Source organism: Grus americana, chromosome 4 (genome assembly GCF_028858705.1).
Source record: "Grus americana isolate bGruAme1 chromosome 4, bGruAme1.mat, whole genome shotgun sequence".
Taxonomy (NCBI): Eukaryota; Metazoa; Chordata; class Aves; order Gruiformes; family Gruidae; genus Grus; species Grus americana.
The window spans coordinates 42380310-42406547 of NC_072855.1; the positions used below are offsets into that span (position 1 = coordinate 42380310).

The 26238-nt window shown below is 38.2% G+C and overlaps 1 protein-coding gene across 9 annotated transcripts in view; it reads left to right on the forward strand.

The window, feature by feature from the left end:
- Window positions 1-26075, forward strand: part of DDX60 (DExD/H-box helicase 60) — a 51707-nt gene extending 25632 nt beyond the window's left edge. For 5 of the 9 annotated variants that reach the window (XM_054824605.1, XM_054824608.1, XM_054824607.1 and 2 more), the window contains 20 exons: window positions 1383-1478; window positions 2184-2299; window positions 3162-3307; window positions 3496-3605; window positions 3713-3817; window positions 3901-4029; window positions 4837-4964; window positions 6570-6728; window positions 7953-8097; window positions 10104-10256; window positions 12619-12723; window positions 13979-14179; window positions 15242-15346; window positions 16681-16819; window positions 17462-17583; window positions 19606-19753; window positions 22130-22272; window positions 23239-23390; window positions 25267-25329; window positions 25424-26075. In XM_054824605.1, coding sequence (XP_054680580.1) covers window positions 1383-1478; window positions 2184-2299; window positions 3162-3307; window positions 3496-3605; window positions 3713-3817; window positions 3901-4029; window positions 4837-4964; window positions 6570-6728; window positions 7953-8097; window positions 10104-10256; window positions 12619-12723; window positions 13979-14179; window positions 15242-15346; window positions 16681-16819; window positions 17462-17583; window positions 19606-19753; window positions 22130-22272; window positions 23239-23390; window positions 25267-25329; window positions 25424-25526 — 2568 coding nt within the window. In that variant the 3' untranslated portion in view covers window positions 25527-26075. Of the gene's footprint in view, window positions 1-1382; window positions 1479-2183; window positions 2300-3161; window positions 3308-3495; window positions 3606-3712; window positions 3818-3900; window positions 4030-4836; window positions 4965-6569; window positions 6729-7952; window positions 8098-10103; window positions 10257-12618; window positions 12724-13978; window positions 14180-15241; window positions 15347-16680; window positions 16820-17461; window positions 17584-19605; window positions 19754-22129; window positions 22273-23238; window positions 23391-25266; window positions 25330-25423 lie in introns of those variants that run through there. The other 4 variants (XM_054824609.1, XR_008576950.1, XR_008576952.1 and 1 more) reach the window with 4 other exon arrangements.
- The last annotated feature ends 163 nt before the right edge of the window (window positions 26076-26238 follow it).

Here is a 26238-nt window from a genome sequence, read left to right on the forward strand (position 1 = left end):
CTGCTGCGGGCAGGGACACCCTCCACTAGACCACATTGCCCAAAGCCTCATCCAGCCTGGTCTTAAACACTTCCAGGAATGGGGCCTCCACAACCTCTCTGGGCAACCTGTGCCAGTGCCTCACTACCCTCACAGTAAAGAATTTCTTCCTAACATCTGATCTAAATCGACCCTCCTTCAGCTTGAACCCATTACCCCTTGTCCTGTCACTACACTCCCTGATAAACAGTCCCCCACCATCTTTCCTGTAGGCTCCCTTCAGAAACTGGTAAGCCGCAATTAGATCTCCCCGGAGCTGTCTTTTTTCCACGCTGAACAATCCCAACTCTCTCAGCCTGTCCTCATAGGAGAGGTGCTCCATCCCTCCAGTCAGCTTCATGGCCCTCCTCTGGACTCGCTCCAACAGCTCCATGTCTCTCCTGTACTGGGGCCCTCAGAGCTGGACACAGTACTCCAGGTGGGGTCTCACAAGAGCGGAGTAGAGGGGCAGGATCACCTCCCTCGACCTGCTGGTCACGCCTCTTTTGATGCAGCCCAGGACACGGTTGGCTTTCTGGGCTGCAAGCGCACGCTGCCGGCTCATGCTGAGCTTCTCATCAATCAGTACCCCCAAGTCCTTCTCCTCGGGGCTGCTTTCAATCCATTCCTCGCCCAGCCTATAGCTGTGCTTGGGATTGCCCCCACTCACGTGCAGGACCTTGCACTTGGCCTTGTTGAACTTCATGTGGTTCGCACAGGCCCACCTCTCCAGCCTGTCAAGGTCCCTCTGGATGGCATCCCTTCCCTCCAGCGTGTCGACCACACCACACAGCTTGGTGTTGTCTGCAAACTTGCTGAGGGTGCGCTCGATCCCACTGTCCATGTCGCCGACAAAGATGTTGAACAGTGTCGGTCCCAGTACCGACCCCTGAGGAACACCACTTGTCACCGTTCTCCACTTGGACATTGAGCCGTTGACCACAACTCTTTGAGTGTGACCATCCGGCCAATTCCTTATCCACCGCGTGGTCCATCCATTGAATCCATGTCTCTCCAATTTAGAGACAAGGATGTCATGCAGGACAGCGTCAAATGCCTTGCACAAGTCCAGGTAGATGACGTCAGTTGCCCTTCCCTTATCCACAAATGCTGTAACCCCATCATAGAAGGCTACCAAGTTTGTCAGGCATGATTTGCCCTTAGTGAAGCCGTGTTGGCTGTCACCAGTCACTTCCTTATTTTCCATGTGCCTGAGCATAGTCTCCAGGATTCATTCGATTCATTCTTGCTTACCTTGAAATCAAATACATATAAATTTTTAAATGCTTTTTAACTATAGAATCTACTTATAGTTGATTCATCAGTTTACTTGAAAATAATGCTTTACAAACCTTTCTTCTTAGATACTAGTGACTGTGCCTCAATGTTTAGAAATCTTGATGCTGTCTCCTCGTTGCCAGAAATGGACCAAACGGATACAATATGTAATATTTGATGAGGTAAGCATCTTTTAATAGTAACCAATTGAACAGATATACAAAAAATCTTGAGGAAAGATGCTGGTGACTCCAATTTTTCATTGCCTGCATTACTGCTGGTAAAAAAATGACTTTCAGAAATATTATTTCAGACTTGCTTTTTCCTGTTCACTGGTGGTGTTTATGTACTCCAGAGAAAGAACTTAAAACTCTGTTAGTTCTCAAGAGGACATACAGTTCAGTCAAAGCTACCAGGAACTTCCTTTATTCTCTCAAGCCAATCAACTGAAAAACTAAAAACCACCACTGAATCTCAGTGGCACAAATAGAGCATTTCAGACTGGGATCGTACACATTTCACATCATATGGTATTTGTCAATCTTTTCAGGGAAGAAGTCAATGATTAATCTTGCTAAATTTAAAATTCCTACTGTATTCTTTGTTGTATGTAGAATTAATTGCTAATGATGCCAGTGAGTATCTAGGATACAAACAGTGAATGTAGTATTGAAGTTTAAACTAATTTTCTATCCAGTCAAGTCTGGGGAGGGGTTTACTGGACATTTGATTTGGATCTCATGGTCATTCGCTACAACGTAAGAATTACTCAGTACCAATCTTGCCAAACTTTTGCTATTTTGCAAAACACAAAACAACTCCTGTTATGGATTCACTTTGATAAGGAAAACTTCTTTTCTTTTAATTTTTTTTCCCCAAAAACATAGGTCCATTGTCTTGGTGGTGAAATTGGAGCAGAGGTTTGGGAGCATCTTCTGGTAACAATTCGGTGTCCGTTTTTGGCGCTCTCTGCTACTGTCAGTAACCCAGAACACCTAACAGAGTACGTGTAGAATTTTTGTGCTCACAAAAGCAGATATGAGCTGTTTTAGAGAGATCAATTACTATCGGGAGGCAACTGATTTGGAGTTCTATTGTTTTATGTATTATGCCATCCTTACTCCACCACAAAACAGTATTGCAACTCTTAACTCTGTAATGAGAACAGGTACTACTATTCCTTCAGACCCTATAATTGAACTGTGCAGAGGAATTGAGGAGGAAGAGGAGAGACCTTATCGCTCTCTACAACTACCTCAAAGGAGGTTGTAGTGAAGTGGGTGCTGGTCTCTTCTCCCAAGTAACTAGCAAAAGGACAAGAGGAAATGGTCTCAAGTTGCATCAGGGGAGATTTAGATTGGAGATTAGGAAAAATTTCTTCACCAAAAGAGTGGTCAGGGATTGGAACAGGCTGCCCAGAGAGGTGGTGGAGTCACCATCCCTGGAGGCGTTCAAAAAATGTGTAGACGTGGCACTTTGGGACATGGTTTAGTAGACATGGTGGTGTTGGGTTCACGGTTGGACTTGATGATCTTAGAGGTCTTTTCCAACCTTAAAGATTCTATGATTCTAATTTACATCTATTTGAATTGCCAAAGCCTGATAAGCACACTTGTCCATCACGAATCAGAGAAGACCCCTGCACTATATTTTTTTTATATATATATATGTGTAATGGTGCTATTTCAGTTTTTTATTTGCACCCTGGGATAAGCTGGAGAAAATTGCACTGAAGATTGTGAGAGGGGGACTGGAAATTCTGCGGGAGAAATTGAGCAGATTGTAGGAATTCGTCTATTATAGCTGTAGCAATTTCCTTAAAATTTTTTTACAACTCTTATTTTTATTTTATTCTTGCACTGTAGGTGGTTACAATCTGTGAAAAGGTATTGGCAACATGCTGAGAATAGAATACAAGGAAGCTCTACAAACTCTGAAAAGAACTTTACAAGAAAATGTAAAGTGAAATCTAAAGTACCAGAACAAAAGAAATCATACCGTGTTAGACTAGGTATGTATCAGAATATTTTGTAAGTAAGAAATAATTTTTAGTGTTATTTCTGAAAAAACTTTAATCACAGTGTGTGAATTTAGGTGTATTTTGTTTTGGTTTTTCTTTTAAAGAAAAACAAATCTTGCAGGATTAAGTACTCTTAAAACAACCAAGTGCATCCTGACAGCATTTTTGTCTCTTCACAGTCTCGTATGAAGAAAGATACAATGATTTGGAAAAGTATGTGTGTTCTCTAAAGGGCAATGATTTTATGATTGAGCATTGTCATCCATGTGCTGCACTAACAGTCAATCATGTAAGCATAATACCAGTGTCAACGTTGTTTAGCAACTGTTACATTTAGGCAAAATGGATTCCATCAAAATGATTCCTTTATTTTTCTTTTGTTTAAACTCTTTGCAGATTGAGAACTGTGGCATTCCTTCAGATCTTTCTCTGTCTCCACGAGAGAGCATCCAGCTTTATGACACAATGGTGAAAGTCTGGCAAGAGTGGCCAAGAGCACAGGTGTGTATACACAGCTGTGGGCAAAATATTTCAAAAAAACAGATAAAAGTACTGCAATGTTTTACATTGATGTTGTTTTCCAGGAGCTAGATCCTGAGGAGTTCGTCTCTTTCAAGAATATAGTAGTAATAAAAAAGGGAGATGTGAGGCATTATGAACAGGAACTGAAGAAAGAACTAAGCAAATGGATTGTGCTTGGTCAAAGACAGAAGGTAACAGTTGTTGCAGGGTGCTTTCTTAAGATTTGGTACAGCTTTAAAATAATAATAATTATATGTAATAATATACTTATGGGAGTTTCTTCTCCCATAATTATTATTTACTAGATGTAACTGCTGCTGTACTTGAAAGATAAGCACTAATATTTGTGGCATTTCCATGAACATTTTCAAGGTGTTGTTTTCACCACCTTCTCTGGGAATCAGACTTCTGATACTACTGTGAGATTTCGATTTCTGATTCTTTTAGGTACCTCCTAGCGAGAGGTAGGTGAGAATATTGTGCCATTGCTCTGCTTTTTTAGTCTACCTCTTTTTTGCTGCTCATGTGAAACCTTCTGTGTAACCACAGACAGTATATCTGTTTCCATGTAAAAGAAATTAAAGCAATGAGCAGAAAATCAAGTCCTTGACTGGAGGCCACCTATTCCTATATCATAAAAAGGAATATGAGGAGGTGGTGAATTGACAACAAGGAAAAAAATAAAGAATATCTGGTGAAAAGTTTCTTGAAATATGATGCTTAAATCTGAAAAATATCATAATTGGTATGTTAGTGATACTTTATTATTTTCACAGTGATGGTAGCAATGAATGCTACAACAATTTGCATTTTGAGCTCTTAGAAAGTCAGTTGATAACTTGCAGACCTTTTAGTCTGTAAACTATATGTTGCTATTGCAGTTCTGAATGATTTAAAAAAATTGAGCTGATAGAAGTAGACGCAGGAAAATGGAGTCCTCATATTTGTTAGCCTCTGGCCAGCCATTAAAATCTCCACAATAATACTGCTTTGGTCAGGTGAATGAACTACTGGAACACCTTAAGCCAAAACCTGTGGATTGCTCAGAACATGAAAAGTGGAAGCGTTTTGCAAGCTTTGTTGACAAATTACATGAGATGGATAAGTTGCCTGCTATATTTTTTATGTAAGTATTTATATTCCATGTATTATGTGTATTGCCTATATTCAGAAAAATGGACTTTAGAGATAATCATTGATATGGCTTGGCAAGTGCCATTTATGTGGTATTTGTTGCCTTTACTGTAAAACATACAATGTAAAGGCCTACAAGCTCTATCAGCCCATGCATCTTTATGGCACTAAAGGTTTAACCAAAATAAAACTGGGAGCATTTAATTACTGTGTGGAAAGGGTAGAATCCATGCATGATGTCTGAGAAAATTAGAAGAAACTGAATCACATTAAAATGAGTCAGATTCTCAGTTGCTGTGCCTTAACATCAATACATCTTTTAAGGCACAGGTGTAGTGTAACAGCAGTTGGTAGACCTCTCCAGTGTCTTTGTAGTTACATACGGGACAAGAGTTGGAACAAAACAAAAACAACAACAAAAACCAACCAAACAAATCTGTAAATGTCCCAGTCCTGAGAAATTGAGATGGAGATGAATAGCCCTCACAAGTAGCAGACAGTGACTTGGAGTCATAGATTGATATTTATGCTTCATTGGTGCTGGTAAGCTTTTTTTCCCTAAGCCATTATTGATGAAAGAGGTTGCAAAGCAGTCATCCTGTATGGTGCTATGTTAGCATGGAATTAATGGAGACTCCTGACAGAGCAGGTATCAGAGCTGGAGAAGACAAATCGCTATTGTAGCCATTGGTGGTAAGGAGAAAACAGTACTTAGAGTTTCCTTTTCTTTTAAAGCCACCAAGGTGAAGAACAGGCTGGCACCACTTTAGTACTCCTTATGGCTGAATAAACTCAATGAGAGAGAGAAATGAGATCGTGCAGTCTTGAGCTTCAAAGGGGCGAGGCGAGGGGGGGAAGAGTATATGGCAAATGACTGTTATTGAGGTCTGTCATCCCTGAAGATGTGAAAAGCTTAAGTTAAGAGGCAGTTACCTCCCAGCTTTAAAATCTAGATTTGGTCTTTCTAGATAAAAGGATAAAGTCCTTCAATTTTTGCTCCTGTTCTTGGTGACATTCAAATTTGAATGACTTATGAATATTTTAATGGACTAAGATGCAGCCTTCCCATGTGTTGCCAACACCTTGTATGCTGTTAACAGGATCTGTTTGCTGCAACAAGAATAAAAAAAAAATCACTTTTTGAGAGTGAAGCTGGAGAAGTCTTCATGCCAGTTAAACTCCAAACAGTCCAATACTGAAAAAGCTATGAGGAAGAACAGCTGTGTAGATGACCAAGACAGGCACTGATTCTCAACTGGGTAGTTGAGAAAAATTAAAATGACTTAAGCTACAATTTGCTTTATCTGTATGCCCAAATATCCAGCTTAGGGAAGGGTAGAGTTGAGCATACTTTCTATAGATAGTTTCTGGACAGAACCATTTTACATTTTACCACTCAGTTTTGGAATAATAGCAGTTTGAAAGTGATTGTGGACTATGATTTCGAGATGGAATAGGCATATGCTTTTAATGATTAGATTTTGACTATTGTCAGATGATAAGGCTCACTGAATATTATTGTAACAGCACTGCATATAAATAAAAACTCTATTATAGTTCACCTAACTGATGTATATTATATATTATTTACTTTAAGTTTTAACGTGGATTCAGTGGAATGTGCAGCCAGGAATGTATTCCTCAATTTGCTGAAAAAACAAAGGAGTGAAGAAAACCCTAACACCAAGAGGGAAAAAGAACATTTAATGGATGAACTAAGAAAAGTGAATAAAATGCTAATAAAATTCAACCCTCAGTAAGTATTATAACTATATATTATTTAAAAGCTTCCATATTATGACAGAGTGTAATTTTGTGATAAATTGTTTCTGGGGGATGTACCTTACAGCAGCACATTCATCTGGTTTGCATAGTAGGAGCAGCTGTATGGCAGGTATCAATCAGAAGTACCTAGTGCATAGTCAGGCCTCAGGAAGATACCAGTGTTGCTGACATTGTGTAAGGTGCTGGCACAACATAGGAATCGGAGAGAGATGAGTATGTGAACTGGTTACTTTGAAATAATTCACTGCTGAGATATCAAGATATCAGAACGGTTCTTTCTCCAGACAGTAACTTTTGTCATCCATCTCTTAAAAATAGTGTAGCATCTGACCCTGGTGATGGGTCAGCCACTGTAGGATAATATTTTCATAGTTTAGTCTCACCATGACTTGTTACAGTGGTGGATCTCTGAAGTACAGGTTCACCTGACTGGTAAGGTGTTCTTTGAATATTTGTCAGCCTTTTGCTTGGATTGTACTATATTCGATTCCCCTTTAACCTTGAATTTTCTTGATTTTTTGTGATCATAGAGTATGGATTTTTATAAGGCATTTGGCAAGGGAATATGGCTATAGTTATCAGGACTGTCAGCAACATAAAGCATCATGTTTCTTCCGTCCTAATCATGACAATTTACAGTGCGTTCTTTGGACGTAATAGCATGAAAGAATGAATTTAGCTGACTTTAATAGTAGTGAGAACTTGAAAATCCAGTACCAATTTAGACACATATTTAGGCATTGAAATAGCTTGAAAATCTGCCTCTAAATAGTTTTCCCTCTCCACTCTTCTTCAAATCCTGTTCTAAATCCTTGCAGTTCATGTCATTATTGGCAGAAAATCCATCACACTTCTCTTTCATGTTTAATTCTTCTACTGTGCAATCTTGTTAGCTTACTAATTTGCTAAATGAGGTACTTACAGTTGCTGTCTTAATCTTCCTTCACTTTTGTATATCACCATAATTCCTCCTCTCTACTTCACCCAGAATTAATTGCTGTTTTGCATACAAGCCATGATAAAAGGAAGCTGTTAGTATTATCAGTAAATTTACAATAATAGATCTACCTACATGTTTGAGTCTATGGTTTAAAAGGGAATGAGTCTATATCTTTCAGTACCCAAATAATATTTTGAAATTGAGAAATGTATGTTAATTACAGAAATAATTTTTTTAATCGTATATTATATACAGGGATACCAAAAAGTTGAGCTCCAGTAAAATGGAAAACATGGTGGTACTTTTGACTACAAAACAACAGTTACAAAAAAGACTTAAAAGGCTAACTGCTATCCCTTCTCTGTGTACTTATGCTGATCCTAAAGCAGTGGATGAAGGTGTAAGTAATTCACTGATAATTATAACATGGTTTTGGTTTTGTATGTCTAAAATGCATGAATTTGTGCATAAGTAGATAAAATGCATATAATGTGTGATGCAGTTGTACTTCATAACAGTACACATTGACTTCACAAAACATTCTGAATATTTCCATTTAAATTTAATTCCAGGTATCAATCTTAGATAACTTTATTTTTAAGATGTATGGACAACTTTCTGCCAAATAAAAAAATGTTGACTTGTCCTTGTGACAGGAGTCCTGGGATGTACAATTAATTCATTTCCATGAACTATCAACAATGCAGTTCTATAACTTATTGATTCAGATCTCAGACTCCTATTTTTCTGAGTCATCAGCATAGGCTATATGGTACCTTTGTGTGCTTATCAAAACATTTTTAAGCCCTTCATACCTTGTAAAAATACTAAATAATAAATTATTTTAGAGTCCAAAAGTTCTAGTCCCCACAAAGCAAAATTTCCCATGATTTTCAATGTGTTTATGCCTGCTGAGGAAAGAAAATTTGAGAAAAGCACTGAAAACCTGCAATGTCCATCAGAAATATTAATCTATATATTTCTATACAAATAATTAAGAAATACCTTATGGGAGAGATTTATGATGTGGTTTCCAGCAGTAGCAGCCCTTGATTTGGGAGATCCCCTCTGGTCTAAACTTCCTGAAACGTAACTGTGGTTCATATAGTTATCTTCATGGCTGGTGTTTTTTGGTGGGTTTTTTTAATTTAAAAAAGTAATTGTGATATATAGCTCTTAATTCAGAGAAAAAGTGCTCAAAATTTTGATCAAATGTCTTGATAATACTTTCTGCTTATTGTGGCATGTCTTGAAAGAGGTCTGTGTCTTGGGACCGAACTTGAAAATTTTCATGATTCCTTATCCTGGGAACTTGGGATCCCAATGGCATTTTTGGACTGCTGTTAGCCAGCATGGAAGGAACATTGCCTCCCACAGTTGCCTATGGGTAAAGGCAGTGGAGAATTAGCTTGGATATGGCACTTAACTGTAGAGTTAAGTTCAGAAAATACTGGAAAAGCTTAATTCAGGGCTATTTCTGAGTTCAGGAAAGAGAAGCTTCTAACTGTCTAGTGAGATGAGATGGTGGTACCGAGCAGAGATGACAAACAAGAACAAAAGAGTATCAGCCTCATGTAGCTACTATCGTGGTTTAGCCCCAGCCAGCAGCTGAGCACCAGGCAGCCGCTCGCTCACCCCCCTCCGCCCCTCCCCGGGGGTATGGGGAGGAGAATGGGAAGACAAAGCCAAAAGCCTTGTGAGTTGGGATAAGGACAGTTTACTGGGACAGCAAAAGGAGAGGGAAATAACAACAACAGTACTTAACAGAATATACAAAACTGGTGACACAATACAGTTTCTCACCCAACGACCTTACAACTCAGACTGCACGCTCAGACCCATGACGAAGCTGGACCATCCCGGAGCCACGCCACCCTTCTCCAACTATCCCCCCTTTTATAGTGAGCATGATGTCACATGGTATGGAATACTCCCTTTGGCTAGTTTGGGTCACCTCTCCTGGCTGTGTGCCATTCCAGCTTCTGATGAAAATTAACTCTATCCTAGCGGAACCCAGGACAGCTACTTAGGAATTTGTTCTGTAACAGTGGTGTGCAGCACATGGTCATGAGGCCATGCTTTGAGTAGGGGTCATGAACATACAAGCTTGCCATGTCTGTTTGCATCTAGCTGTATGGTATGACAATTGGAACTGTTGTAATGGCATTTGTTGCAAAGGTGGGAAAAAAAAAAGATAGTATATAGAAGTGTACTGAAGAGCCTGGATTTGTTGTCATAATGAAGATACTGATGGTACACATCCAATTACACACTTTGGACTTCAGGTTTACTGAAGATCATAAACAGCGATATTTCTCCGTAGTGCTTGGAATTTTATCAGATAAGGCTTTTTTCATTAACAACACATGGTTGTGGTTAATACTTAACATTTCTTTTTATTTGTAGACTTTGAGGAAGATTTTTCATCGGCTTAGGTTTGAGAGAAGAGGTGATCTGCAGCAAATGATGGCACTGAGGGGCATTGGGTATCATCATGGATCTATGACGGCCAAGGAAAGACAAGTAGTGGAGATGCTTTTCAGGCTGGGATATATCAAGGTTGGTAAATGAGGATCAGTTCTTTTTTAAAAAAAATTTAGTTTCTCTATGTATTTAATTAAAAAAATATAGTGTACCTTTCACCAGTAGTAAAATATATTGCATTGACTTTCTTATGCTCATTTAAAAAATGTTGACATGAAGATTTCCAAACAAATAAACTAAGTGCACTGATAGGTGTAGAACTTGATTTCTAACTAAATGTTTTGATCCTTCAGATTAACATATCATAGAATCATTCAGGTTGGAAAAGACCTTTAAGATCATTGAGTCCAGCTGTTAACCTAGCACTGCCACGTCCACCCCTAAACCATGTTCCTAAGCACCACATCTACACACTTTTTAAATACCTCCAGGGATGGTGACTCAACCACTTCCCTAGGCAGCCTCTTCCAGTGCTTGACAACCCTTTTCGTGAAGAAATTTTTCCTAATATCCAATCTAAACCTCCCCTGGCACAATTTTAGGCCATGTTCGCTCATCTTATCCCTTGTTACTTGGGAGAAGAGACCAATATCCACATTGCTACAACCTCCTTTCAAGTAGTTGTAGACAGCAATATTGTGTCTACTCAGCCTCCTTTTCTCCTGACTAAACAGCCCTAGTTCCCTCAGCTGCTCCTCATTAGACTTCTCTAGACCCTTCATCAGCTTCATCACTCTTCACTGGAAACGCTCCAGCACCTCAATGCCCTTCTTGTAGTGAGGGGCCCAAAACTGAACACAATATTCAAGGTGTGGCCTCACCAGTGCCAAGTTACAGGGGGACAATCACTTTCCTAGTCCTGCTGGCCATGCTATTTCTGATACAAGCTGTTGGCCACCTTGGCCACCTGGGCACACTGCCGGCTCATACTCAGTTGCCTATTGACCAGCACCCCCAGGTCCTTTTCCACCCAGCAGCATTCCAGCCACTGTTCACCGACCCTGTGGCATTGCGTGGGGTTGTTGTGACCCAAGTGCAGGACCCAGCACTGAGCCTTGTTGAATCTCATACAGCTGGCCTTGGCCTATCACTCCAGCCAGTCCAGATCCCTCTGTAGAGCCTTCCTACCCTCAAGCAGATCAACGCTCCCACCCAACTTGGTGTTGTCTGCAAACTTACTGAGGGTGCACTCAATCCCCTTGTCCAGATCATTGATAAAGATATTAAATAGAACTGGCCCCAGTACTGAGACCTGGAGAACACCACTTGTGACTGGCCATCAACTGAATTTAACTCCATTCGCTACAACTCTTTGGGCCTGGCCATCCAGCCTGTTTTTTACCCAGTGAAGAGTATGCCCATCCAAGCTGTGAGCAACCAGTTTTCTCCAGAAAAATGCTGTGGGAAATGGTGTCAAAGCCTTTACTAAAGTCCAGGTAGACAACATCCACAGCCTTTCCCTTGTCCACTAAGTGGGTCACCTTGTCATAGAAAGAGATCAGGTTAGTCAAGCAGAACCTGCCTTTCATAAACCCATGCTGACTGGCCTGATCGCCTTGTCCTGTATGTACCACATGATGGCACTTAAGATGATCTGCTCCATAGCCTGCCCCAGCACCGAGGTCAGACTGACAGGCCTATAGTTTCCCAGATCCTCCTTCTGGCCCTTCTTGTGGATGGGTGTCACATTGGCTAACCTCCAGTCAACTGGGACCTCGCTGATTGGCCAGGACTGCTGATAACCAATGGAAAGCGTCTTGGTGAGCATTTCTGCCAGCTCCCTCAGTCCCCTTGGGTGGATCTCATCTGGCCCCATAGACTTGTGTGTGTCTAAGTGGTGTACCAGGTCGCTAACCATTTCCCCTTGGATTATGGGGTCTTCATTCTGTTCCCTGTCCCTGTCTTCCAGCTGAGGGGGCTGGGTACCCCAAGAACTACTGGTCTTACTAATAAAGACTGAGGCAAAGGCAGCATTAAGTACCTCTGCCTTTTCCTCATCCTTTGTTGCTATGTTTCCCCCCCACATCCAGTAAAGGATGGAGATTCTCCTTAGCCCTACTTTGGTTGCTAATATATTTATAGAAACATTTTTTATTTTTTTTACCATAGTAGCCAACTGAATGTGTAATCCTCTATAGGATTATGATATTTTGTACTGTATTCACAGAATATTTCAATTTGTGTTCCATAAAAGATGTGGTATAATCTTTCAGGATACAAAAGTTTAATATGCATATTATGTCATAACTATATGAACTACACTAACGAGTGAAATTCATGTATGGTCATAGCTCTGTTAAATTAATCAGACTGACGTTTAGCTATATGAACAATGATGGGAAAATTCCTGTTGATTTGAGTTGGATATTACAGGTGTGGTTTTTTAAATTGGATATTGCCATTGCTAATAGATATACTCATATTTGATATTTTATAGGTAGTCACAGCTACTTCAACACTTGCTCTAGGAATCAACATGCCATGTAAATCTGTTGTCTTTGCTGAAGATTCTGTCTTTTTAGATGCCCTAAATTACAGACAGGTATGGAAATAGAACAGCTACTTTTATTACAAGAATATACTTATAGCTGTCATTACATGCAAATTCAGAAAAATGTCTTTTGTTTTACATATACTTCTGGGTATGTTCTGAGTTTTAGCTGTTCGTTTTGGTGACAATAATAGTTTTAGTTAAGGTGATTTTACTAATGTTTCAGAACTAATGTTTCAGAACTACCACAAATAATGTATGCAGGCAAAAGCCCTATTTCAGCAATGAAAGTATTACAATTGCTCAGTGAATTAAAGGCGTAGATTCAACTTTCAGTTATGGGAGCTGGAAAGCCAAAAGCTGTTTTGTTCTAGCCAGGGTTTTACAAATGTGTGAAAAATATGCTATAAGACCGTACAGTGGGGATGTAATGACGAAAAGTTGCTGACTGGGTTAATAGGGACATTTGGGTTCCATCTTGGAAGTGGCACTCCACACACTGCAACACAGCAGCATGTAGATGAGGTTGCAAATGCAATAAAGCAGAATGTCTCTAGTCATGGCATAACTTCCTGGGTGGCAAAAGACTCTTCATTAGCCTGTTTGCTACTTTTCAAACTTAAAGTACTGCCAGTTTGCCTCTGGTTCAGGAGGCCATATAGGCCAGAGACAGCTGATGGCATCACCTGGCAGGCAGCTCTCGGAGTCAGAGTGTGAATGGATCTGAGCAGTAGCTGGATCTATGTGCACATAAATGATATGACTCCAGCTTTGTCACATCATCTAGTACAAGGGTCAAGTCCCTACAGTGGACCTGACCAAGAACAGGTAATCCAAGCAAGGGAATACACCCTTAGGCAGCTTCTCTTTACTCCTTATTCCTATTCTCTGCTTTTTATTCATACCAAAACTACCTTTGCCCCAAATCTCTACCCAGAAATAATTAAAAGCTAAATGTACCTTGAAAACAAAGCTGTTGTATAGATATAAATTAAGTTAAAACTTACCTTGAAGAAATATAAATGTTAAAAAGACATGTGAGAGAATGTAAGTATCCTGGCCAGTGTTTAAGTCTTCTATCAAATTTGGAAGTTCATATTTAAAAAAGTAAATAAACCCAGCACATTTGTAAACCAGCTATATTTGAAATGCAGCATACTTTGCACACATTATTTTAATAATTCTGCAAAAATGCTTTATTAATACTGTATAGATGGTACCAGTATATACAAGTTACATATATTTTATTTAAAAATTAATAATTTTATTATTTTAATAATATAATTATTAAATGTTTTATTCTTAGATGTCAGGACGTGCTGGGAGACGGGGACAAGATATGATTGGAAATGTGTTCTTCTATGATATCCCACTGCCCAAAGTTGAAAGACTTATGAAATCCAATGTACCTCAGTTGAAAGGCCAGTTTCCTCTGACTGTTTCCTTAATATTGAGACTCATGCTGTTGACTGCGAAGGCTGATGACAAAGCAGATGCCAGAGCAAAGGTTTAACATTTTTTTCTTAATAGTGATTTAATTAAATTATAATGTCTCCTTAACATGAGCAGAAAGTTATGCACTTCAGAAGTAAGCAATCTGCCTCCAAATGAAATTGCATACTCTGCTTCTAGTACCTGTGCCATCTTCTCCACAGTATTGTATTGTCCATTTTCATGCATTTATTCTTTGTGATAAATATTATCATCGGAAAGAATACTACTATCAGGAAGGTATTTTTACTGACTCTTGTTCTTTGCAATATTTGCATTAACTTGGAGAATCAGAAAGTCTCCAATATTTAAAATTTCAGCTTTGAGGAAAAGATGTGAACATACATTTCCATAAGGAAGAGGGGAGCTATGAAATGCTATCTCAATTGAAACAATGAGAAAATTCTGTGTATTACATATGTTAGTATATGTAAATCCACATACTAACTCTCTAGAAACCAAGAATTCTTATTCTTGCTATTTAACGCAGTGATTAAAGTAAACAACCCGTGACCATGATTACAAATTGGTCAGAGATCTTCCCTTGTAATTATTAAGGAACTCTTACCCTCAGATGATGTGTTTTTTACATCCACTTCAACATATAGACATGTATTTTCAAGGACTCACTGAATGAATCCAGATGTAAGTCATCTTAAGATAACAAAATAAATTGGTAAACTTCTATGTTAAATATTAAAATATTAAAATGGTATTAAAGTGTAAGGAATAATTTCAAAACTTCATGGGTTTAGTTTTATGATATTTAAATCCTTGTCTTTTAGATCTCTATACGAATTTTACGTAATTAACTTTACAAACCTCAGCATAAATTTAGAAAATACACACACATCTGACAGAAAGAGGATAGAGTTATTTACAAGCATTTCCTGCAGTTAGGTATTCAATTTAAACAAAAATACAACATAACCCCCACCCAGCATTTTTACCCTTAAAACCAATTGATGAAACAAAGCATAAAAGCTGGGTATTGAATTTCTTTGCTTGTTACAATATCAACATTCCCTTGGATTTCTAATTTCTTCTTTTTTTTTTTTTTTTCTGTTTGTTTGACCAGGCATTATCGGTGTTGAAGCACTCACTGATGTCATTCAGAAAAGGAAGATATGCTGAAATATTAAAAATTTATTTCATGTTTTCCTTGCAATTTCTTATCAAAGAGGTAGGCTTTAACTTGTTCTCATAGAGGGTAGTTCTTAAATCTACAGATTCTCATTTGTTTGTGTTGGTATGCTTTTATTTAAAGAACTATATAATTTCTATTCCATAGCAACAAGCTATTTCTTTCTGTTAGAAAGAAACTGAAGGAAACACATAAAATTAGAGTGCTTTAAGTTTGAGGTTAAGTCTGAGCTACTTATGTTATGGAATAAATTAAAAAGGGAAAATCTTATGCTGTATGGTCTATATGATTACAAATTGATTAGCAAAGTAAGAGCTGTGCATTTCTATTGCATATGAAGATGAATGCATGTGAAATGATGGGGTTTTAAAGCATACTAAGGATGACATGATTTCAAAAATGCTGGGTGAAATTATACCTCTAACAAAAATTTAGGAAGTAGGGCTTGGAGAAGACTGAAAATTAGCGATGTATCTCTCCATAGTAATAGTGTCATTTTGGATACTGTTTTGGAAAATTTTTATGCATTACTCCATTTTAGCTGACAGCCCAGAACTACAGGCAGTAAGAGGCACCAATAATATGATTACATTGACAAATCATCTCTGCCTAGGTTTCCTCATCCTGCTCCCAGTAGGAGGTATCCCTTGTATGTGAGACCAGAGTCTGATACTCCCATTGAAGAGAAGTATCTAGTCAGTGTACAAAAGAGATTAGTAATGTTTCCAAAATGTTAGTCAGCATAAGAACTGGACAAAACCTGGCCCACATACCTAGTATCCAGTCTCCAGTAATTTTCCCAGGAAACTGTATATAAAAAAAAAAGGCAACCATATAATCATGATTCTCTGGATACTCCTTACTTTCTTACAGAGCATGATGCAGAGCAATCTCTGACAGGAGAGGTGTCCTGGAATTTATAGCCTTTGGTGGAGTTTTATTCCATGAGTTTGTCCTGTTTTTTACAACTATATAAGCTTCTAGCAACCAAACATCTTGCAGCAACATATTTGACAGATCACTGCTTGCCTTGCTTTTATCCCATCAAATATTTGGGTTAATAAGTTGCATGAAACCTTACTTTGACTGTATACGCTTTTCATTTCCAACATGATCTAAATCAGTGCTAAAACTATGAAGTCAAGATCTGTGCTTTGGGCAGGGAGATGATATCCCATGGAAATACTCAAATAGTTGGTGACTTGTTTTTTAGTAAGAACAAATTTTTGCCTTTCAGTGGAAGTTGAACAGTCTCAATAGGTACCTATGCATTAGGTTGAATGGCTATTCTTCTGAATGCTACCATATTATCTTTTTGTCATATTCAAGTTCATCTTTCACAACCAAGCTTTTTTTGCCTTTAATTTAAATAGGGCTACTTGGATCAAGAAGGTAACCCCATTGGATTTGCTGGACTTGTGACTCACTTGTACTATTATGAACCTTCAAATTTTGTTTTAGTGAGCTTGCTTGTGAAAGGTTTATTCCACAAATTGTGCCAGCCAATTAAAGGTAAATAGTACTCCATGCATCTTAATTGCAGTCTATTACAGGCTCTGTAACCCCAATGGCTCTGAAATTTTCTGAGTGCCTTCTTGCTGCTGCCACCTTTTGCTTGCCTAGACTTCACCCTCATATCCTGGGTCTCCGGCCTCTACACAGTCTGCATATGCTTATATTTCTGTCTGAGAAAGCCAAGACAGACACATAGCAATTCTAGTATCATGAACCTAAATTTACTGTTTGTCAAACATTCTGATGAGGTAAAAAAGAATGCCATGCATAAAACAATTAATAATTCTGACTCCAGGGCAAGATTTGAATGCCATATAGCAAATAAGATGGATGACCACTCTGAATATCAACAAATTAAAAAAATGAAGTACTACTGTCTCATTACATGAGTAAAATCCATTCTGTGCACTGAGATATGCTGCAGAATGTGAACATATAAGAATACAGTGTTAGTACTGTACATAAACCAGAAGTTTTTGTATGTAATGAGTTGATCTTTATCCAACATAGTTTTGCATAACCTCTGTGATGACAATGGCAGCTGGGAAGGAAACTCCTGAATAGCAGTTGTTTATTTTAAGCAAAACTTTTTTTTTTACACTGTCGTATTTAACCCAAGTACTTTCTGTTTTGACATAGGCTCAACTGTTTTTTCAGAAGATGTCCTGGAAAAGCTAGTGCTCATTCTAGCAAACCTATTTGGGAGAAAATATCTTCCAGCCTGCTCAATGAAATATAAACGCAATTTTTGCCAGTCAAAGGTAGAGAAAGCATTGATCTTTACTGTAACTTATGTTGTGTACCACTTCAATTAACTTGTTTCCTTTTCTCAGTTAGACTAGTGTCATTATGACAGTCTGGTGGGCCAGGAGGAAGCTGCCCACCCAGCTGGTCTTTTACTCCTCTATCTCAATAGGATGGAGATGCTTGTGGGTCAAGACAGAAACAGGAGATTGCTTACCAGTTATCCTCAGCCTCAACTTTGGAAAAATAAATTAATTTGCCCATTAAAATAGATTTTTGGTAGCGAGAAACAAAATAAAAATTTCAGCAACACCTTTTGCCCTCGCCTTCCCCAGGCCCAACTTTACTCCTTCATTCCTGACTTCTTTACCTGCCCACTCCGGCCCCAAGCAGTGCAGGGCTGATGAGAAATGAGTTGTTGTGGTTGATTCTTAACAGCTTGCTCTGCTGCTCCTTTCTCTTCACCCATCACACCTGCATCAGTGTGAGTCCTCTCTGTGGGCTGCAGTCCTTCAGGATAAACCTGCTCCATTGTGGGCTCTCCATGGGCTGTAGTTCTTTCAGGAAACATCCAGCTGCTCTGATGCAGGGTCCTGCACAGGCTCCAGTGTGGGTATCTGCTCCAGCATCGCAGTCCCCACTGAGAGGGCTGCAGGGAAATCCCTGCTCCACTGTGAGCTCTTCTACAGGAGAGTCTCTACTTCATCACCTGGAGCACCTCTTCCTCCTCCTCCTGTGATCTTGGTGTTAGTGCTGCTGCTTCTCACTCTGCCTGTGTGACGTTTTTGCCTTTTCTTAAATAAGTTTTCACAGAGGTGCTGCACCTGTGCCTGATGGGCTCAGCTCTGTCCTGTGGTGGGGCCATTGGAGCTGCCATGGGGCAGCCCTTGGCTTCTTCTCACAGCCCCCAGCCCTGAACTGCCCACCCTCTCCCAACCACCCCTGCCAACACCTTGCCACCTACACGCAATACAAGTAGCTAGAATAAAGTACTTACTGGTTTAAAATACAGAAGCCTTGATTTAACAACAGAAGCAGCAGTTGACCGTCAGGTTAAATGAAAAGTACCAGATTATTCAAGTATGTTTTAGTGCTGACAGATGATTATACAGTTACCGTCATGATGTCGCAAAATTTAGAAGTATAAATGACACAGCGTTTCTTTATACAATACAAGTCAAGTATCTCTTCCCCAAATGGCAATTTACTTTCTTCTCCTTACTCTGCTAGAATTTTGTCTCCATCTAAGGAGCTGTAGGTTTTTGTGACGCATACCAGTGACCCAGAAGGACAGCAGCATGCTTTGTGGTACATGACACTGTAGGCTTAAGGTTTTTTCCAAAAATGGGACAATATTGGTAGGATGAGCATTAACATTAGTTACACACAAAGTTAATGCACCATGAGTATGGGCAGAAAGCGAAACATTTGTAATGTACTCTCGTTGGCTCTTCTATGCGAAGCCTTAACACTTTGGAGGACATGGGTATGGCTGGAAAAACAAAGGAAATTTCATCCAGATGAAGATGCTTATGTGGCCAGTTTCCAGCAAGCATTCCAAGAGGAAAAATGTTAGTTATTTCTGAAAAGTGGCTAGTCATGTAGGAAGGATTAGGGGACTGCTGTGGCTAATGGCAGCAAAGCATCAGTCTGTCATGTTGGTAGGGAACCTGTTGAACACCAAGATAAGCAAAACAAGATCTGGGAAAGGCAGCCCTTCAAAAGCCCCTTTTTAGCTAGCTGAAACATCTTTAATAGAGCTGTTTGCCAAGTACTCTGTGAGTAAAAAATGTAGGAATTTCATACTTACTGTTTATCTTCCCTGTCTTTTTCTGCATGAAATTCACGTTCATTTTTAAGATCTGTTAATTCTAGATGGTCAGGCAATCTAACGAGTTTGGTCAAGTTTGGAGCTGTACTCTTTCCTTCTTTCTACTAATACGCTATGTGTGTACTAATCCTTTGTGTATGCACCAATGTAGAACTGACACTTTTGGACAAATTACCTGAATTAAGAAATAAACTGCATGTTATTTCAGGTCTTTCTAGAAGATCTGCCAGAAGACTTTGCAGATGCTGTAAATGAGTACAACACCAAAGTAAAGGAAAATTTTGCTCATTTTCTTCTGTCAACTGCCAAGCTGGCAGATATGGAACAAGAATATAGACTTCCACTGTCAAAGACAGGTAGGGAGTGAAAAATTAATGTAGATTCAGAATTTGTGAAATTTTATTAGGAAAGTTAGGTTAATTCTTATTTTGTAAAGAAAAAATGGTGACTTCAGACATGCTAACAGAGAGATGCAATTTCTATTTCAATTTTGTTTTATGACCACTATAGATTATATTGTATATGGTAAAGTTTTGTACAGGAAAAGGATCACTTTAGGTGCTATTCTTCTATTATTTTGTAAAGGAAATAAAAATCAAGTGGACTTTTTTATAAAAGGAAAAATATATTAAGTGTAATTATTGAATAAAAGCCTTTTTATTTAATCAGCAATGCATTTGCAGATCCTCACGTGCCTGTGCTACTTGAATTGCTTTCAGAGCCTTACAAAGGTTAGATTTTCAACACCGGAACAGCCTTAAAATTGAAGTAGCAGTTAAAGAACAACATTGTACCATTCGTTAAATCAGCTAAGTTACTTTTGCCAATAAGTGATGTCTAATAACCAAAGCAATACAAAAAGGCATGACTATAAAATTACCAAGCAATATGGATTGCCATTGGGTGGAAAATATTTAACTACTGCATAATCTTACGTTACTTCCTGGAAGAGAGATATAAAAACAATGTAACGTACCACTATTCCATTGCCCAGCTCCTCTAAAAATGACACACCTTCAAAAATACTATTTTTGCAGTAAGGAACCACTTTAATTGTAGCAGATAACTGTATTTATTCATCCTTTTTTCCTACACTGGTATTGTCATTTGCTTTCATCTCTGCTGTGTACGAAAAAAAAAAAGCAAGCCCAAATCACCTTATAAGCTACCATATCTTATCATCTACTTTGAGTTTCAGGTATGGGGAGTATGGGGATACTTGAATCGAGTCTTGTATAAAGTGGATGTCAACTTAATACACAGGTGAGGCACTGGGGGAGTGCCTCACAGATAAAGTGAATGCAAAACAAGATGGAATACTACGTATGGCTTGAGATGGTAAATAGCAGTTTTCCATTTCCAGTACAGAGCACTGGGAAGTGCTGCACAGTGGTATAACATTAGCAACACTGTAGTGAAATTCTATTTTTTCATATTCAATTTAAGATTGCTTATTTTAACAATGGATGGACCCCACACCTTGATATGTTACCTGAAAAACATAGGAAATGAAGAGCTGTAAATCCCAGAGTGATTGAATTCCAAATTAGAGGAGGAATACATGGGCTGCCTTGCCTTTTCAGGATGTATATTCCTTTATATATATTAGTGTTACTGATGCTACTTCTACCCAGGATGTAAGCTGTGGAAATTGAATTTCCTATTCTATTTGAATGGTAAAGTTTCTTGTTTAAACAGAAGGTGTAATATGGTTGCATTCTCCCCATTTTGCTGAAGCCGTTTCACTTTGAAAGAAACATTTTCCATTAGATTTACAGAAAAAGAAATGCAAGATCAAACCATGTCCAGTTCAAGAGGTGGTAGGGACTTTTGTACTTATCTACATACCATAACTTGGGGCAAGACAGCAAAAAAATAGTATGTCAGACTGCTGAGATTTTATTATGAATGCCATAAACTGTAACTACACCATACTTACCGTAACACAAAGTAGAAAAGGTTGCAGTGTAAGGATTGAAAGCATCACTTACAATTTGGAAAGAAAGAATAAGATTCTATTTAGAAAAGCAAAATCAAAAGTACAAATACATTTAGTAGTAACTAGACAGGTCTTCTACAGACAGCCATTGAAGTTACAGGCAGACTATAAGCCAACTGAAATGCCATGGTGTTGTAAAAACAGAAATTCATCCTGGGCTACGTAAAGCATAGTGCTTTCATGTGACAGCCTTCACATACTTAAGCCCTACTAGGGCCTCAGTTAAAATATTCATTCTTTAGAACTCCACACTTCAAGAAAAATGCTGGCTGGGAGTCCAGAGGCTAGCAATAAAAATAATACATGTCTAGCTATTAAGACCTGTGAATACAGGTTGAAAACCCCTAGTTTTCTTCAAAGCAGGACAGAATAAAGATGGAGGTAAAATTAAGTCTTATAATAGTAACATTGCCTTTTGTTTTGGCACAAATTCATGCTGTTAGCAATTTTGGCTACAGATAAGTCAAGGAGAAAGGCTTATGTTGTGTGTGTGGGATTGAGATGTAATTATTCTCACCGCTAGAAAGCTCTTTCTTCTACACTATAATAAATTGCCTAACGATTCTTATAAACAAAAGAAACAAACATCTATCATGGAGGATTTAAGTTTAGAAACTTAACTTCATTTCCTATCATTGTCTGCTGAACTGAAAATTTCTTGCTTTTAAAATTGATTGCTGAAAGGGAGCTGGTGTCTGCATAGCTTACATTGTATCTGAAACTTCTTGCCTAGATTTTACATCTAAGAATTGGCATGGCTCTGAACTAGCATCTTATTTCACGGACACCACCAAAAGCATATCTGCCATCTCACCTTTTGCATGTTTATCTGGAGTGGTTGACAACAATCTGTTTCATGGGGAGATCATTAATAAAGTAAGTTATTTGTTCATGGGGGGCAGAATTTTATTACAGTTCAGTAAAAATATTTATTACAATCATCTTGCCTCTCTCTCATATGATGGCACTAGGTCTCAAAAAACCCCCAGTAATCAGCACTAAGTAGCACCATGTTATCACAATGCAATAAACCAAGAATAGATGGATATAGGAAAAAAAATCTGTGAATAGTTTGCTTTCTTGCAAGGCCTCTGTTCCTTTTGCCTCTGAGACAAGTAAATTACTCCAAAATTTCATATTCAAACCATATCCCCAGTTTATTTTCTCCACATCAGGAGTTTGTTTGTTTGGGTTTTTTTGTGTGTGTGTGGTTTTTTTTTTTTAAATCAAGCACATAGTAGTCTCAAGGATCCTAGCAAAAGGATGCATGATTGTATTGATCATTTGCTTCTCAGCTAGGATTTCAATGATCATGTTAGATAGCGTATGAATTAGCTTAATTGTAATACACATCAACATGTTTACTGTCAGCTTGCATTTTCCTGTAGTCGTCTACACGGGCTTTGTAGCGTTAGGGAATTATCACACAACTCATAATCCTGTAATAGAAAAAATCCTGCAATCGGGGATTTGAAATTCACTTTCACCCTTGAAATATTCTATGCTTAAGGTTGATTAATACATTCAAAGCGTCAGTGAGAGAGTCTGAATACATGATCTATGCACATGGAAAATTACTCATCTAAAACTCCAAGAGAAATCCCAGTGGCCTAGTCAAACTTTAAATTACTCAGAGCATCCCAGAGCTGCACTGGCAGTGGAAGTCACTTTACTAACAAATCTCTCCTATGTCTCCAGCCTACATGTACTTGTGCAGATTTTTGGAGTAGTCCAGGATTAGAAGTGCGGAACATTCCAGCTGTGGGTATAAAGGTGTAGGTTTGACAAAACAGGCATATAAACAAAACCACAACAGTTATTCAGCAGATTTTTTTTTTTCAGGCTGTCTTGCGTTCCCTTGGAATTAACGTCACGAACTGTCCCCTGCTTTATTTGAACAAGTATGATAATCAAGGAAGGAGGCAGCCACTCAATGCATATGCACTGGACTTCTATAAGCACGGTTCTTTGATTGCATTGACAACTGATAACTGGTATGTACTACTATTTTAAATAAAGTTAAACTGCAGCATTGTTTACAGTATAGTACATAAGAACATCTTTTTGTTTTTAAAGCCTCCTCCCGCCAGAACTTAGGGATGGAATAGCTGTTAAATATGATTAGATTAATTGAATATTTTAATGAGAATAAAACATGCACTACATTAAGTCCAATGGCTGTAAAGTATTAGCTGGGTATTCAAAACAGTACTGTAAATAGGAAATCATGACTTCAGTGACACAGGTTATCTTGACCAAACAGTGGTGTGATCTCAAACTACCTCCCATTGCTTGCTGCATCCAACACATAACCTCTTTTCTGGTGCAGGACAACTGTCACCATAGAAACCTGACTTTCACAGTAGCAAAGCAAAATTTGCCAGTAATTCAGTATTTGTATCAGTATTGCTCCAATACTTCCCCTTTTCCTAAACTTTTATAAGCATTTAGCAACTTGTCCTGATAATTCAGTCATACTATCCTCTCTCTTTAAAGGAAAAAAAAACCTCAAAAAACCAACTCACCAAAACCTCCATGCCCAAGCTGGTCAGCCACTGCCATATCTCATTATATTTTCATGTTTAAGTCTGTGGTACATGCAATTTTCCTCTCTTCTTTCCTCCTGGATCACTTGTGCTGGAGCTTTTTCAAAACTGGAGTTTTAATCTTACCTTTTGCACTCTCTTGCCTGCTTCTTTTAACACTGATCATGAACTCCTCCTTTAATCTGTTCCTGTCTTTATTATTTGACCAAACTTTTGAAATCTCTCTGCTACTATGTCACCATCTTCTAGACTACTGCACTGGGCTTCCTCATCTCAGGGCCTTTCCTGAACTTTTTCACTGTGGGAAAAAAACAAAAAACCAACCCTAAAAAACCCCCCAAAATACTTCTGAAGAGCCTGTCAGGTTCTTACACTTGATACAGCTCCAAACAAATAATCTTTGAGACACTTTCACCTTCCTAATTAATCAACTTAGAAACTGCATCTGTCTTCTATTTCTTCTTCTCAGAAGCTAAATTTGAGATTTTCTTTCTTTTGCTCTTACCATCTTCAATGCTCTTCAGTCTTCTAGAGATGCACCTGCTAAATGTGATGTCTTGTCATTTTCATCATTATCACTTTCACCTTTGAATCTCACTGGCCTTCTGTAACCTCCTGTAACCTTCTTTGTTAAATCCAGCTCTTTATAAATTTTCTAGCTTGCAGTTCTTAATGAAGCCACTCATATATCTGTTTTATTCCCAACCTCAGCTCAAAAAAAAAAAGCTCAACCACAAGCTCCCTCTCCCAGCTACTCTATCAAGTCTCTTTATTTTGCCTTCGTGCTCGTAGCCAGTAGCTTTTATTTATGAGTAAGAAAATAGTACCTCACTCTGCTCCCTCGAGGTGCTGTTGGAAGCATAGAATATTACCTACTTTTTTGTAAGCTCTTCAAAGAACATTCTAATAAGAACAATTAGACCAGGCATTTCACACGTTGTTATAGTTACGATAGCAGAGCATCATCTATCTCCTGCTCAATTTAGCCAGCAGATTTGCCTCAAGTATAGCCTTCCAGTTAGTTGTGACATGTTATTCAGTTGAAACCATGTTCCCAAGATAGTATTAATAAATTAAACTCTCTTTCCAAATATTACTTATGAGTCTTTTATATGTTTAGTGTAATTATAGAAGCGTGTGCCTCTATAGCATCATTGTTTTAAGCCTGTACTTATTCTACGGTAATCCTAATGAACCAGTATGTGAGTGTTGGAGGCCATGGGATATACTCTCCGCATGCTTACCCAACCTACATGGCAGGCTTTATTAAAGGTGAAACAGTATGTTATAGTGCATATCCATTGGAATTTTTTTCTTTCTTTAGGTTAAATGAAGGAGATGCTTACTACGCACTCAAGGATTTTTCACTCCTCATTAAGTCTATTGGGTATGGTAAACTTGTGCTTTTTAATATACAATATCTATTTCATCTTGAAAGCAACTTAAAATGAAACAATGCTTTTTTTTTTTTTTTTAAACAGAACATCACTGAGTGAACTATGTGATGATCCAAATGATAATGTTCTGCTGGCATTTCAGCAACTGGGTGAAATCTATGAAGAGAAACTGAAGTGTGCTATCTGAAGGGGAAAAAAAAAAAAGCAGCAGTACGTAATACTTTTACTACGTGGATCAGCTACCTTTTCAGTTAGGAAGTGACAAGATCTGAGTTATCAAATGTGTTTCATAATAAAGCTTTAGTAATATCCAATATTATTAATACAAAGTTTACTTAAAAAAATTAATCTTTACACATTGACATTTTAGTAGCTCCAATGTCAACTAAGTAATTGTTTCTAATAGATGACAAACCTAGGTAATTGCACTTATCTTTCAATTGCACATTTTTTTCCAGGCAGTGATATATATGTTAAGACAGCTCTCAAATATACTGAATAAATGTCAGTTCTGACAGCTGGTGAGATCAGCCTCAGTAGGACAGCACTGAAACTTTCAGCCCATTTGTGAAGGATGTTCCACAATTACTTTGGCAATTATAATAATAAATTGTTCTAATTATTTTCCAAATTTTTTTATTGTTATGAAGTAGTACCTTCATGAAGCATTATGAAAGCTTTTAAGTTGGTCTGCAATTTTAGTCTACAAAATTTTAAGTATAAATTTTATATCAGTATATATCAGGATTTTATATGAGTATGGTGAATTTTGATTAATAAAATGTTTCAACCATATGTAGAATTGCTTCATTTTCACCTCTTGTATCCTTAAGAGTCAGAAAGATCCAGGACACCTCTAGCATGCTTGTCAAACAGTCCCTTGCAATACAAATTATTGA